Source organism: Eumetopias jubatus, unplaced genomic scaffold (assembly GCF_037043125.1).
Source record: "Eumetopias jubatus isolate StellerSeaLion01/CBP00866 unplaced genomic scaffold, mEumJub1_p1.0 scaffold_15, whole genome shotgun sequence".
In the NCBI taxonomy this organism is placed as follows: Eukaryota; Metazoa; Chordata; class Mammalia; order Carnivora; family Otariidae; genus Eumetopias; species Eumetopias jubatus.
In genome coordinates, this window is record NW_028274821.1 from 63,424,577 (window position 1) to 63,441,112 (window position 16,536).

General features: G+C 43.3%; 1 protein-coding gene across 1 annotated transcript in view; it reads left to right on the forward strand.

Annotated features, from left to right (window-relative positions):
• The first annotated feature begins 1,266 nt into the window (after positions 1-1,266).
• NR4A3 (nuclear receptor subfamily 4 group A member 3) overlaps positions 1,267-16,536 on the forward strand; it is a 32,201-nt gene continuing 16,931 nt past the window's right edge. Inside the window, exons 1-4 of the mRNA XM_028108747.2 lie at positions 1,267-1,288; positions 2,602-3,569; positions 7,379-7,508; positions 7,982-8,154. Of these exons, the coding sequence (XP_027964548.1) occupies positions 2,604-3,569; positions 7,379-7,508; positions 7,982-8,154 (1,269 nt within the window). The 5' untranslated portion in view covers positions 1,267-1,288; positions 2,602-2,603. The remainder of the gene's footprint in view (positions 1,289-2,601; positions 3,570-7,378; positions 7,509-7,981; positions 8,155-16,536) is intronic.

Below are 16,536 nucleotides of genomic sequence, written 5' to 3' on the forward strand. Positions count from 1 at the left end.
ATAGTGACCCCCTACCAAACCACCCTCTCCCGATACGCCCAGCCCAGGCCACGACGACCACCCTGGTCTCACTTTGAGCTCTCTCCTCTCTCCCGGTGCCCGCAGAGCCTACTGCGGAAGAGCGCAGTCCGGCAAGCCCCGGCCCTGAGCCTGGACCCTCAGCGGAGCCAGGCAGCAGCACTGCCACCGCTTCGCCTCGCCGGACGTCCCCGCCGCCTACCCTCTCAGCCTCCGCTGGAGAGACCCACAGCCCCACCATTCAGCGCGCAAGATATCCTCCAGGTAGGTCTGAAGGCATGACCCCCTTATTCCTCCCAGGTTGGGAGAGGTGGGGGTGGGGGGAGCCACACACCCAGAAGGCAGGCTGTTCAACTTGACCAGCGCCAGGACAGTGACTGCTGGCCACGCATTTCACAGCACAGGTGGCTTCCTTGCACGAAGCTCCTCTGGATACCACACCCTGTTGCTACCTAGTGGAGCAGCCAGATTAAATTAAGCGTTGCATTTCTCAAAAATATTTTTCCTAAGAAAAATGTCATACACCAATAGATTAGAATCTTTTTATACATTTTAATGTCTCCATTTTTGCTCTCCTTTTATATCCAGTTTATGCATGTAAAAGTTATGAGCTTGCTTTGAGCAATACAGAGCATTTATGTTTGTATAAAACCCAAATCATTTGATGCAGAGGTTGGGATTATTAAAGCCCAGACAGAGGAAAAGAGGAAAAGCATTTGAGCTGAAAACCAAGGAGTAAATTCGAATTGAGCAAAAGAAAGGATTGCAGGTTTGGCTTATAACACCTCTTTATGCATTTGTTAAAGAGATACCAGGTGCCTGGACTGTGTAATCACCAAGAGATACCAGGTGCCTGGACTGTGTAATCTATATATGCAGATAAATAGAACTTAGTACCAGGCAAACTCATATTCTAGCTGGAAACCTCAGAAAGACACAAAGAAGAGCAATGCATGGAGATTGCCAAGGAAAGATGACAGAAGACGAATGGAGAAATCGTAGAGGTGCTGAAGGAAGGAGAATAGATGGAACATCGGGCAGTGTTCTTTCTTTTAAATCATTAGCCTTTCATTTCACCCCAACAACAAGACAGCAGGATAAGTAATCCTTGAACTTCAAACTAGTGAGTGTTTTTAAGGCCCTTCTTGGAAAATGAAGGCTTGAACTGGCCTGTCCTTATCACTGCTTCTTCCAACAGGCCTTCATCACCCTTTTTCCAGTCAAGATTTCATCCCATACACGCATGACTCAATCAGATTTGGAAATGTGGGTAAGAGAAAGATGTCAAAGGAAATGTGAAATACTCACCTTTTTTTATTAGTCACAAGTTCTATACCATAGACTCCAAACAGAGGTGAAGCACCTGCTTTTCCTCTGGTTCAGAAAAACCAACCACCAGAAACTGCCCATTTTATCATTTCTAGTTAGCCATACAGAAAGGGAAATAATTGGATAAAAAAAAATCAGCCATCAGATCCAATAATTCTCAAGACCTTCTCATCCAGCTCAACCTCTCTGAACAATAATAAGCATCCGGGGATACTAGTCCCTTTGGGAGCTCATCATAGTCAACTGGAAGAGAAACTGAACCTACTAAGAAACTGCTTTCTTTTGCAGAGGTACTAATTCTTCTGTCATAAGAAAATTTGTAGGCTAACTCACCTATTACAGTAGCTGTAAACTGTTGTCTTAAAACAGCCACTGATATATTTTATTAGTCAGAATTGGGGGAAAAATATATATATATGTGTATATATATATATATATATATATATATACACTGTATATGGCAGAGAGCACGTTTGGTGGGTGTTTTGTTGCAGCTGCTGATCTTTTTCTTTGCAGATGGCACAAACTCCCCCGAGTCCATTTCCTGGGCCTATGTTCCCACCTCTCCACCTAGCTGGCTGAAGTCATCAACAGGGGTCCAGTTTGTGTAGGCTGTGAGCTGTGTTTGGAGAAATGGGGAGGGGGTGGGAGAAAGCGACCACAACGTGTGTGGGTAGGCTCAGTTGGCACTCATAAAATGTTAGAATGTCAGTCTCCCTTGGCCAGTAAGTCCCACGTAGGACAGCCTTTTTTTTTTTTTTTTAACTAACTCATAGATTTCTAAATCAGTGCGTGTGACTTTGGGGACTTGTGGCCTCTTTCCCCAAAAATAAACCAACAGAGCATTCACTGGCTTTCTTTTTGTCCTCCCAACTTGTGGCTGAGACCATCCCCAATTAGTTTATAGGGCTCAAAAACCACCTTGTCAAAACATCACTGGGCTTATTGAAAGAAGGAATCCAATTTCCCAGATCTGGTGGAGAACAAGGGCAGGAGAAGGAAGGTGGGCAGAGGTCCCCAGGAGACCTGGTTTTGGCATTCTATGGCCCCTTTGACAGTCTGTCAGGGATTCTGCTTTCTTCCCCCCGGGGAAGAAAGTAAAGCATGAAGCTTTAAATCTGTGCTACCAGAAGGAGAAAGGGATGGCCCTTCCTCTCCCATTTCCCAGATTAGAGAGCAGTGAATCCAGTGCTACCTGTCAGCTAGGAGAGAGTGCTGACCTGCTTCTGACGGACCCTCTTCCCTGCCCTGCAGATATGCCCTGCGTGCAAGCCCAATATAGCCCTTCGCCTCCAGGTTCCAGTTATGCAGTGCAGACCTACGGCTCGGAATACACCACGGAGATTATGAACCCCGACTACGCCAAGCTGACCATGGACCTTGGCAGCACTGAGATCACGGCCACCGCCACCACGTCCCTGCCCAGCTTCAGTACCTTCATGGAAGGCTACTCGAGCAACTACGAACTCAAGCCCTCCTGCCTGTACCAAATGCAGCCGTCCGGGCCGCGGCCCTTGATCAAGATGGAGGAGGGCCGCGCGCACGACTACCACCATCACCATCATCACCACCATCACCACCACCAGCAGCAGCCGCAGCCACAGCCGCAGCAGCCGTCCATTCCGCCCCCGTCCGGCCCGGAGGACGAGGTGCTGCCCAGCACCTCCATGTACTTCAAGCAGTCCCCGCCATCCACACCCACCACACCGGGCTTCCCCCCGCAGGCGGGGGCGCTGTGGGACGACGCGCTGCCCTCGGCGCAGGGATGCATCGCTCCCGGCCCGCTGCTCGACCCGCCGATGAAGGCCGTGCCCACCGTGGCCGCGCGCTTCCCGCTCTTCCACTTCAAGCCCTCGCCGCCGCACCCGCCCGCCCCCAGCCCGGCAGGCGGCCACCACCTGGGCTACGACCCGACGGCCGCCGCCGCGCTCAGCCTGCCGCTGGGAGCCGCCGCCGCCGCCGCCAGCAGCCAGGCCGCCGCGCTCGAGGGCCACCCGTACGGGCTGCCGCTGGCCAAGAGGGCGGCCGCGCTGGCCTTCCCGCCGCTCGGCCTCACGGCCTCCCCCACCGCGTCCAGCCTGCTGGGCGAGAGCCCCAGCCTGCCGTCGCCGCCCAACAGGAGCTCGTCGTCGGGGGAGGGCACGTGCGCCGTGTGTGGGGACAACGCCGCCTGCCAGCACTACGGGGTGCGCACCTGCGAGGGCTGCAAGGGCTTCTTCAAGGTGAGCGCCCGCCTCCTCCTGGCGCCCCCTCCCCTCTGCAGCCAGCCTCCTCTGCCACCCGCTCAAGTGAGCGTCCAAGAGGGGCCTTCTTCCCCTTAGAGGAGTGGCATTGTTATCCTGTGCGTTCCTGTAGCCATTCCTAGCACCCTCACACCCACTCTCTCCGGGGTTTTTAACTTGAGGTCCATCACCGGAGGCCCACCTGGATGGACTCCAGGGGGTGTGAACCTCCTGACTTGGCTTTACCTTATGAGCATTTTTCTGGAGAGAGCCTGCAGCAGATTCTCAAAAGGATCCCTGGCCTTAAAAAAAAATGCAAAAGCCTCATTGTAGTTCTCCTCTGTCCATGCAGGGTATCTGAGGGGATGGGGTCTGTGTGCCAGGCCCTGGACCTTTGTATCTCATTTAATCCTCATGTAAGAGCTGGGACTCTAGAATCAGACCTGAGATTGAATTCTGATCACCCACTAGCTATTTTTATTAAGAGTATCTTGAAAGTAGGTATTAATTATCCTTGCTTCTCAGATGAGGAAGTGGAGGCTCAGAGCGGTTATTCAAGTTACCCCAAGACACACACTCAGAGTGAGAAGGAGACAGGATGCCAACTCACGTTTGCTTGTTCCCAAAGTATACACCCTCTTCGTAGATCTAAAACGGCAGAATAGACAGGAGCAACTGGCTGGTTATAGGTTGGGGCAGCTCCCTCTGTAGAAGAGGGAAGCTGGGATCTCACCAGGCCACTGCATCCCTGTGCCACCCACAGTGCCAGATGTGGACACTGTTGGTTATCTCATAGACCCAAAGGAGAATTTTACCATGGGAGGGTCTTCAGCTTCCCGCATGTCTGACCCCTGAGTAAACTGAAGCCTAGAACGAGAAGCCTGGTGCATTCTATAAAGGGTGATTTAGTGGCATGTTTGGCAGGTCCAGCTGGTTTCTTTCAACGCTTGAGGTCAGCGCTCTTTCTACTGTTGAGGGGGAGAAGAGAATAACTCTTGCTGCTCTACTTTTGCTATCAACTCCCAGACGTCTCAGACACTTAATTCTGTGCCACCCTCCCCACTCCCTTGGCCATTATGTCAGGCATCTGCAAACCCTCAAATGTTCTCCCACAAAAACCACTCCCTAGACTCCAGTACTGGGCAGGGTGGAGGGAAACCGGAAGCTAGATGCTGATTGGGTAACTAGTATTTGGGAGGCCAATAGCATATATCTGGGAGTGTGCTAAAATTGGTGTCAGAACACTCAAATAGGAGTCCTTGATCTGTCACCTACCAATCCATGACGTTGAACATGGTATGTCTTTCGAGGCTTCCATTTTCCAGTCAGGTGAATAAAATTCAGAGAAGGGCTATGAGTATTAAATTAGATAAAACAGTTATGGACACAGTTTATAATCTTTAAAGGGCCATAAAACAGTAGTTCATTATTAAATGAAAACTACAAAGTATTTATTAAAATGCACATGTGTGTGGATTGGTGTACCTACCAGCAAGCAACAGTTATTTTTGATCTGGGGTTAGGAATCATGCGATTAATTAAATTCTGCAGATAAATGAGAAAATGCTTGTGGAAAGACTTTGCAATATGTCAGTGCCATTTAGGAAGTATGCAGAAGTATGATGTTTTAAATGTAGAACCCTCAGTTTAGCCATTTTTTTTCTGTCTGAACTGCTCAAGCTTTACCAGGGTTCTTTCCAAGTTAACCACATTCCTGTAGCAGATTTCATTTTCACAGTATTTCAGTGGAAATGCTGAAGGGCAATGAAACAGGCAGCCAAAAAGGGTAAAAGAAAGAAAAACAATTAAGAGAAGTACGACTAACCCACAAATATAATCATCTCTGAATAATTGAGAGTTAACCAAAATACAGGAGTGGTAATACATTCCTAGTCTAGAAATGTCAATTAAGTGTTCCCCAACAGCGTCCCTTTTCTGCAGCAATGCCTTGAAAACAAATCTATACTTGAAAGGGTGGGGGTAGGATGGGGGAGAACCACCCCACAGATCTGTTAATTAAAGGAACAGGAGCAGGTTTTACCCAGTGGCTTTCTACCATTAAATTGAATTCTTTAAAAATGTGACATGAGGTGCAGTTAATGATGGGAATTCTGTGATTGAACCATAACGATCTCTCCCTGTCCTTAAACTGTGCAGGCACACACAAATGTGAGGAAGGTTTCGGGTTATTGGGAAGATGTATACCTGAAGCAAAATGCCACCAGCACTCAAATTGGCATATAGCCTTGAGGATGATGGCAAGAAACAGAGTTTTAGAAATTACTGCATGTCCAATGAAAGAGAGCTTCATTCAGGAAACATAAGTTTCCTACCCTTACAGACTGTTGAGAATTTAAATGCTGGAAACTCAGAGATATGTTTGTGTTTTGGAATTTTGCATTTTAAACTAAATGGATCTGGCTTTGGTAGATTTTTAAAGTCATAGAAGCAGTTTAGAAACCATTCCCTAAAATGAAATTAAAAGGTGATAGGGTGAAAACTAATACATGGGGGTTGAGAATTGCTAAAAGGAAAAGATTAAAAGTAATTCTAGAATTTTGGACCCAAAATAGATCACCAATCCCAAATTATCTGGATTTCTTTTTCTTTCTTTCTTTCTTTCTTTCTTTCTTTCTTTCTTTCTTTCTTTCTTTCTTTCTTTCTTTCTTTCTCTTTCTTTCTTTCTTTCTTTTTCTTTCTTTTGTCTTTCTTTCATGCAGCCCAGGTTTACCAAATAAATTCCAACTGTCTGCTCTATTTGGAGTTGTATAGATTCAGGTAATTTCTGAATAATTTCACCCTAAATGGTAAATACATCCACTTGCACAAATGTTTCTAATTTTTTTTTAAATCAATCGTTTTTTAAAATCTGGAGCATAAAATATGCTTCATTATTTCTCCATGTGTCATTTTAAAATTATATGTGATTCTGAAGAATAAAACATCATTTTATATCCAAGTCCAAGGTTTATGATGTGTTGTTTACAGTATGGCTATTTTGATGTCTATGTCAATAGTCATTTATGAAATAACCTATTAATAGGAATTTTTATTGAAAATTTATGGTTCTCACATTTCCTTGTTTTATTTTACTCTTTTTGTTTGTTTTTTTCAGATGTGATAGTGGTTTTTGGTAACCAATTTTAAGATTTTGCTTTCAAAAATCAGAAATAACCAGTTTACAATACATATCCTCTTAAGAGAATATTCTCTCAATACATATTATCTTAATATCTTGAAAATAAAATAAGTGAGATAGGCAGATCAAGTGATAGTGAGTTTTGTTGCATAAAAACATTTTCTATGTGTTTTAACTAGTCAAATCCTGATTTTGCTTTTTATGATTTCATCTCTATTGGGACACAAAGCCAGTTACTGTGATATTTGACTTACAATAGTGATAGCCAACAAAGTACATCCCAGATAATTTTGATTTTATTTTAATAAGGTCAGCAATAATCAGGGGAGTGGAACAAGTAGAAAATTGTTCCCAAAGGGATATTAAAAGTGGAGATAATCTAATCCTCCAAGGTATGATATGTTGACCTGGTAATTTCAGATATGATTTTATCATTCAGACTTGGGTGTCTCCTGAGACTTGCTTCAGAACAATCCGAGATGATTTTCATTGTCAGCAGCTAACACTAATAAAATTGTTTTTCCTGCAGGCTAGCGTGTTAGGAAATTAAATTTATCTAATTATACGAATTGCACTGTCGCTTTTCACATTGTAATTAAAATACATCTTGTCAGGTCCTACCTCTTTCCAGAAACTATTAGTTGACTATCTCTGTATTGTGTTTTCTCAGAGAACGGTTCAGAAAAATGCAAAATATGTTTGCCTGGCAAATAAAAACTGCCCTGTAGACAAGAGACGTCGAAACCGATGTCAGTACTGTCGATTTCAGAAGTGTCTCAGTGTTGGCATGGTTAAAGAAGGTATGAATATAATACTTTTTATTCAGCTTGCTTATACATATTCTCAGATATCACTGAAAAAATGTTAATATTGATGTTGGGAGGGTGAATTTTCCTAGTTTCCCTTTCTTTCCAACATTTTACTTTCATGGTGTGTATTACCGTTTAAAAATAGCTGAGGACTACTTATTCTAATTTCTCAAAATCAATAGAGAGCTTGTGTACATACATCTCTGTTCTATTTAAGAAGGAGACTTTTAGGGCTAATTCATTACCAGATGTAAGTATGGGTGACTTTTATGCTGCTTGTTTCAACTCTCATTAAATCATTGTGTGGATATAATTCCAAACTTATTGCCACTTTGAAATGGTTGGTCTCATTAATGATTGCTCAACTGTAATGTGTTTTGATTCCTTTTTGTGATTTATGGCTCTTCATGGATATCTTTGAAGACATTTTTTCTTTCTTTTTTCTTTCTTTCTCTTGGCATCAGTTGTCCGTACAGATAGTCTGAAAGGGAGGAGAGGTCGGCTGCCTTCCAAACCAAAGAGCCCATTACAGCAGGAACCTTCTCAGCCCTCCCCACCTTCTCCTCCGATCTGTATGATGAATGCCCTTGTCCGAGCTTTAACAGACTCAACACCCAGAGATCTCGATTACTCCAGAGTAAGTTTTATGATGTCCTACTTTTCAAATGAATGATCAGGTCTCTGTTCATGATACTAGTAACATGAGTTGATTGAATGTCTTTGTGCCTGGCATTGGACTAAACAGTTTTCATACCTTTCCTATATTTCTCACTTCATTTAGCAATTCTGGTGCATCCATTGCACCAAATCATTTTTGCCTTATTGGATCTCTAAATGCCTTAACAAATGACCCTGACAGTGCTGCACCTGTCATACCATTGTTGCAGGATTCCTGGTAGTTGTGCCAATGAAAATTTGCACAGGTGAATTACAATGTGTAGATTTCTTTTGTGGTTTAGAGGAAGTGGCTAGTGCTTTTTTCATATTGTGATCAAACCATCTGGGTGAGCCTCAAGTCATCCTTCAGCAGTTTACCCCATTGCATTGACACTGATTGACCTGCTGCTTATTCAGAGGGATTAGACCACTGATGGAGAGGAGTGAGCTCTGGTCTTGACATTGGGAGGTGTCAGGGGGACCCGGATGGAACGCTGCTTCTGCTGCTTCCTGCCAGTGTCACCTGGCTCCCGCTCTTGGCTTTCTCATCCCTACAGTGGAGATGATTATAATATTTAACCCCAGAGGGATGTTTGGAACATCAGCCACACAGGAGTGATGGTTTTGAAAACCATAAATGAGTACCAGGATTGTTATTTAAGTCAACCAAAGCATATCAATATTTGTATCTCTTAAGAGATGTGGTAAAATATCGTCAGTTTGAACTCTGAAAATTCCCAGAAATCTGGATAACACAGAGGAGAACCATGAGAAGGGTTTTTTTGGAGCAAATGTATAAATATTACTGGAGGGCAGTTTTGAAAAAGACTTGGAGAAGCAAACTTCTAGTAAGGGGTCTCACCAGAGAGGGAAAGAAAGGAAAAAGACCACAATTATGAGGTTATTTCTGCATGCTATGCATTGCAGTCTATTGTCCCATGTCACCATTTAAAGACCCGTGAACTGTGAGGATAGCTACCCCCTCTCTAATACAAGGAAACTGAGAAACACAGTTTGCACACGGACGAGAGAGAAAGTCCAGTCCAGGGATCTTCAGTTGGTGGATCTGGCTTGGCAGCTACTACCGGATTGCCCTCCCCAGGTCTCATCAGTATTTCAGACTTCTGATGGAAGAGTTGGCAAAGAGTGTGTGTGTGTGTGTGTGTGTGTGTGTGTGTGTGTGTCTGCTATGTGCCTTCCTTCCGGGTTGCAATGTTGACGGAAATGAAGGGGTGATTTGTATATCCGCTGCGATCCTCCTTGCCTCATCCTCACTCTCATTATAGGCTGTGAAGCTTCCTCTGCACACCTAATCATGAGACTTTGAATGAGAAGCATGGTAGACCCTTAGCACCAAAGGTTGAGGACTCTTATTCTGATTACAAGTAGCATCTCTTAACTAAAGTCAAGTCTCAAATAATAGTCTAACAGAATAATGCAGTGGTTAAGGGCTTAGGGCTGTGGAACCATGCAGGCCTAGATGAAAATCCCAACACCGTCATTTAGTAGATGGGTGACCTTGAGCAACCGATTAAACCTTGTAATGCCTCAGTTTCCTCATCTGTGTTACAGAGTAAAAACAATAATATCTACTTCCTGGGGTGGTTTGTGAAGAAGAGTCAATAAGATGCTATTTGTCAAAGCTTTAGCACGGTGCCCTGTGCATATATCTCCCTGACCGACCCTTCTTACTTTACTATTTGTTGAATGTATGAAAGCTACACATGTCACGGTCCATGTAGCCATACCATTAAGGTAAGTGTTATCATCTATTTCACAGATGAGGAAATGAAAACTGGGAAAGGTTAAAGGAGTGACGTGCCCAAAGTCACATAGCTGATATTTATCAGAGAGAGAATTAGAAGCCAAGTGTGTTGGACCCCAAAGTCTGTGTTCCTAAATACCATGCTTCACTGTGTCTTTGGTTTCAATGAGAGTGGGTGCTAGAAATAACAACATCTCCTCCCTGAAGCAACTTTGGGCCTCCCCTTATGCAATTTGTCTGAATTGATGAAGCTGCTCCACACTGCCTACGCCAAGCCTGTAGAACAGTCTTGACGTTGTTCCAGGGCATTGGAAATCGCTACTGATGGTCAGTCCATAAAATTTAGGCCCCCAGAGTGATTTTTTGGCCCCAAATTATCCAATTATTGGTCTACGTGGCCTAATTAGTCATTCAGTGGCAAACCCTACCCAGCACTTTGAGTTGTCCCAGCTGGGAACTGTCTCCACACTGAAAAATCAATCCAGTGTGTTTGCTTGCCTCTGCACTATTCAGTGTGTTAGACTAGAGTCATCATCCTCAACAACAAACATTTATCCAATTTAATTGTTAGCTTTGTCCAAAATAGCAGGCTGGCCATGCCAGAGTCTGGGTCACATTGATACTACCTTTGGGGGCCTTGCTCAATTTTGTAAAGCATATTTATTTTAATTGCATTGTTTTGGAATCAGGTTGAACCTCATAACTTGGATTCTCCTGCTTTTAGATAGCTTTAAAAAATTATCAAAACTTGGACCAAAATCAATTAAATTAAGAGACTTTTTAAAAATACAGTGAGTTTTCATCAAAAACTTGGATGAAGGCATAGAAGGCATGCTGATCACATTTGCAGATGACAGAAATCTGGGAGGGATCGCTAATATGATGGATGTCAGTATCAACATTCAGAGTGTTTTCGACAGGTTGGAACAGGATGGGCTAAAGCCATCATGAAGAAAGTTAACAAAAATAAATGTGAAGCTCAGCATTTAGAATTTCAAAACATGGGAGAGCCTTGGCCCATCAGTAGTTCACATTAAGAAGATCTTGGGACTTCATTCCATACACTCTCAATATGAACCAACAAAATATATGTGTGGTGGAAGGAAGGGATGCTGAATTACCTTAGGTTGCAGTAATAGAAATATAGGACCATAACCAAGTTGGGGGTGGTCCCACAGGCTCTGTCCTATGAGACCACACTCCAAGGGTTAAGTCCATTCCCAAACTGGAGTTTAAGAGGGATGTGGAGACAAACCATTTCTGGAAATTTGTAAGGGATGATTGGAGGAAATGAAAATATCTAGACAGGAAGAGGGAAGGTTTGGCAGGATTAGGTTACTCTTTTACCCTGTGGAAAGAGGACTGTTGCTCCCAAGGGCAGATCTAGAGGAAGAAGAAGGGGGGCCTCTTCCAGCTCATTCTGAAGATAAGGATGAGCTCTCTTAGCTACAGGAGCTGCTGTGGAAGCATGAGTTCATCGACACACGAAATAACTAAGGAGAACACATAACAGGATTTCTCACAAGCAGAGAAGTTATTTTGAATATTGAATTCCCTCCAACTCTTAAGATTTTACGATTCTGGGGTTTACCTCATTATTCCTAAATGCAAATAATCTTATATTTATACGACTTTAGATATATATGTGTATGTGTGTGTATGTGAATATGTTAAGTAACTAGTTACTTAACAAGATTGAACTTGCTTTGTTCTCTAAAAAGCATTACCATAAAATGAATGAAGCAAAATGAATTTATTGGGTGCCTACTTTGAGCTAGGCACCATCACATATATTCTTACATAGTTTCACTTAAGCCACAGCTTTATGTGCTATAATTTATGGTTTCCATCCTTTATTTACAAAGGTCATTCATTGAAACTCAGTTTTCATAATACCTTCTCCTTCTATACATTTGCATAGAACGGAGGTGACTTTGAGATCATCTAATCCAACCGCCATATTTTCAGAGGAGTAAACAGAGGCTTCCAGGACTTAAGTGTCTTGCCTAAGGTCAGGGGCAAGAGCTAGTGCTAGATCTGAATCTCATCACTCAAGGTATTAAGTTCCTATTTCACCATACTGCCACGTCTCTGTAATGCAAATTTACTAGTTTTTTTTTAATAGAAGCTTTATTAGGTTTTTAAAATTATAAAACAGTAATATATACCCATTGGTTTTCTTTAAAAGGCAGACCATTTAGAAGAAGACAAAGTGAAAAATGAAAGTCTCCTCTTCCTTGATTCCTAACTAATCCCACTCTTCAGTGGTAACAAATGTTACCATTCTAGTATGTGTCCATAATTTATTACATTTTAAATAAGAATTTGCCCTGTGGGATTTGAGTCAGACAGTTGATTTGACCAAGACAATTTGTTGACAATGCCAGTTTTCCCCATGAATCGGGCAAATCGAGAACTGAGATAATGTTTGCCAGATAGGTATGTTCTAACCTTGTTCCGGCATGTGTGCCTCTAAGGTCGTGAGTGAGTGGTTTTCCTCATTTGTGGGAAAGTGAGGTGGAGGAGTTGCGTTCCAAGTCACAGAGGGAATGCATGCATGTGTTGGAGGCCAGAAAGAGAGGCTCCTCACCCTGGGAAGTGTTCCTGGCTCTGGGACCTTCACTTCTCCTTTGGGCCAAACTTCTCCCCTTCAAAAGTGAGCTCAGATCATTGTATATCAGTGCAGTCAAAACATGTCACGTTTGATTTGTTTCTCCTCGAAATGTAGCTATTCTCTGCCTCACAGTTGCTTTTAATTTAGCAATACAAGTATATATAGATACCAGGCTTGGCTTCAGAGCCTACATAATTACTAATGAGAAAATATACTTAATGTCCTCATTAGTTGGTCATTTCAAGTATTTTTTCAGGAAACTGGGATGCTTCTTGGTAATTGGTGTCACTTAGGGTAGTAACAGAGTCCAAACAGAAGAGATGCTGCTCGGATAAAACCAGGCACCAGCAAATGTCATTTAAATATGTTAACGAGATAGCCTGAGAAACAAGGCGGCGAACACATGTTAGACTACAAAGTAAACAGTATAAAGACTCTGCAAAGAGAATGGATGCATGAAGCTACTCAGAAGACCCTCTCAAATTGCCACCAATGCACTAGATGATTTCAGGCCAGCTCCTGTGCACAGGGGGCCTCAGCTCCCTTGTCTGAATGGTGAGGAGATTGGACTAAATGCACTTCGATGATCTCTCCCAGCCCTGTCATTCTCTGTCCCTCTGTCCATTACCCCTGCTATAATTCCACTGTGGGTGGTGTGGTGCCCAGGAAGACCCAAGGTGTTTGCTTAAAAATTCAGATTCCTGGGCCACACCCAGACCTACTGAATCAGAACTGGGAGAGGGGGAGGAGGCAGACAGGAATCTGCATTTTAACAAGTGCCTTGGGTGACTTGTTGCTGTACTAAGGTTTGAGAACCACCAATACAGTTTAATAAAAACAATCCAATTTTACCTCAAATCTCCTGTTTCCCAGATTTTTTTTGAGACTGAGAAGGAATGAGGATAGACATAAATTTTCAGAAAGTAACCAAGTCGTTTAACAAATACTTATCGAATGGCTACTGGGTGTCAAGCACTGTTCTGTAGCAGTGGACATATTGTTGAAGAGTGGACACAGTGGACACTGCCCTCCTGCGTGCAGCTGACAGGGCATGAAGGAGAGAGAAAGTAAGCAAAGGTATCACTGTTGTGACGTCATTAGTGGGAGGAGAAGACAGTTTTTTTTGTTTGTTTTGTTTGTTTTGTTTTTTAGCAGGGGAGGCGGTTAGAAAAGAAAAATGGCTGGGAGCGCTGGGGAGAACACATTTGTTGCCTTTTTTTTTTTTTTAAGTGTCACCTTTTAAAGTGTAAGAACCTAGGAATATATCTACATAGTCTGGCTCATATAATGATCACATCTAAAATGTATAAAGAAATAGAAAGACCCAGGGAAAAGTAACATTCTGAGGGGAGATAAAATGTTCTTAGGACATTTTACATATTCAGTTTGGACTGGCAATGAGATGGAGTAAATATCAGATTCCATTCTGCTCTGAAAACATCACACTGTTAATGTCCCAGGGCTGGCATTCATGGAGGGTCTCATTTAATTCCCATTCAAACAATTTATTTTAGGTCTTTAGGGTTGTTGATGAAGTCGACCTGCACAGCCCTAGTGTTGCCATATGCAAAATGGAGACTCGTTTAAGTAACTTCTGTTGATATTTTCAGCTCTAGATTCTCATTCTAGGTTATTCAGAGAAACTTCCTTCGGACATTATCTGTAGCCTCTTCTATATGGTTAGTAAATGTAATACTGTGCCTTTGACTAGAGGTACAGCCATATTTTGGATGGATTGATTATTCACATAGGCTGGAATAAAAAGCCTAAACAGGAAAAAAAGATTCATTTTTTAAAGTCTTTCTCTATTTGGCCTAAATTCGATGGGAATGATTGATAAACAAATATTTCCAGATTTTCTCTGGTGAACCCCAAACTTGCCTAGCCCAGAGGCAGAGTGATATAGGGGAGCCCAGAAGCAGAAAATGGAGATCTGATTCTTCTAACCCCAGATCCAGTATTCCTTGGTGAGATTTGATAAAAACTGCTAGGACAGGTGAGAAAGGATCCAAAATGTTTTGTTCTGTTTCTTTAAATCTTATGTTCAGTAGAGGGGATGTTTGGTTTGTCTTTTCCCCTACCATTGGGTGCTGACCCACCAGTCACCTGAATTCAGGCTGAATCCAGTTTGGCCCCAGAATTCTGGAACGTGGACCAGAAACACTGCAGGTGAAGCCCAGAGGGTCTGGCTGGAGTCTGGCATGCCAGGCCCGCTGGCTTTTCTCCTTGCTGGACTCCATCAGAGACAATGGCACATGCTGGGTAGGCAGGGTCTACATCTCCCTGTGTGCAGGATGAATGAAATGTGAACCCAGCAGGGACGGAGGCCTGCAGAGGATGCTGGGTGGAAGCTAAGCCCTCTGGAGGATTCTGAGCAGATATTGAAAGCAGAGAGATTATTGAGTTGTGAGCCATGGTTTCAGGGAGGTCAATGCAGGAAGGGGCTATTAGGTCCCATTCCCAGGGAAAAGTTTACAACCTTTGGTCTTTTTCTCTCCATTTAACACACTATTTTAAGGCAAAATAATGCTGAATCAGTGTCAAATTCTAGGCAGTAACATCATACCTGGTATGATTAGCAACATTTAAAATCATCGAATGCAAGAGCCACCATATGGAACATTCGCCAGGATAGTTGATAATCTGGGCCATAAAACACACCTTAACAAAATTAAAAGAAGAGGAAACAGATAATGTCTGCCATCAAATCACAATGCAACTAAACTAGAAATCAGTAACAGAAAGATAGCTGAATGCAAAGAGCCAGAAGGGATCTTAAAAATAAGGTAGCCTGGTCATTTCTTTCTCCAGATAAGTTAAGTAACTTGGCTAGGGCTGCACAGCAAGTCAATGCCAGAGCCTGGAGCAGGACCCCATGACCTGCTGCCTGTCCAACCTTCTTTACTCCACTCCAGATACCACTCGGGAGTTTCACATGTAGTGCTGTCAGCTTTCTAAAGGGGGTTCTGCTCTCATTTTCCTCCTGTCCTTGGAGAGTATATGGAATTAGATTCATAGAAGAAGAGAAAGTGGAAAGAAAAAAAAAAAACAGTTAAATAAAATCTCTTTTTCCACTCTCTTCCAGTTAGTAGTCTATGTGCTAAAAGGAGGTGGGGGGACGTGTCGTGACATCAGGATCGTGCCACCATCCTTGACTATCTGTGGGAAGGAGGACTGCTTCCTACTCCCGGACTTTGCTCCCAAGAAGTCCAATCACAGCACAGAAACATCCAGGGCTTCATAGACTCCAAGCCCTGGGTGGGATTATTGAGAAAGAGGAGCCAGGACTCTGAACTGGACCTGATGTTATAGGATTCTAGAAAGTCAGGGCTGAGAATTAGAAACCTTCAGGTTCAGCCCCTTTCCCCATTTTATAAATATGGAAGTGGAGGGCCAGTGTTAGTTCCAAGGATCATAATCGTTATCAGTATCATCGCTGTCGTCATTTGCTAGATATCTTCCTTATGTCGGGCCCTTCAAGTATATCATCACATATAATCCTTACAACAGAATCTTGGGGAGGGTATTATCCCCATTTTGCAGAGGAGAAAACTGAGGCTTAGAAAAACGAAGTAATTTATCCCAGGTATCTACAGGCAGAGCTACATTCTTTCACAGAATCGGGCCCTGGACAAATCTAGGATTAAAGCAGCTGGGCCCCTTGTCTGATGGTGTCTTGCTATTTCATGATGCCTCTTGGGAAAGCACACAGGGAAAAAAAAGAGACCCAGTTAAGACAAGTGCCTCATTTCCTCCCATCTAAGTAGTTCCTCAGTCAGCACCTGGTGCTTGCTGGCTGTTCCTCCACCAGCCAGGTTAGGGCATTGTGACAAACCTATGCACCGCCCCCCCACACCTCTTCTTTCACTGAACAATATTCAACAACTTACTGGGGGTCAATTATGTGCCAGTCACTGTGCTGCTGACAAAACATGGGACCAAATACACACGCGGAGACCTCCAATTAGAGCAAAGCAAAATGC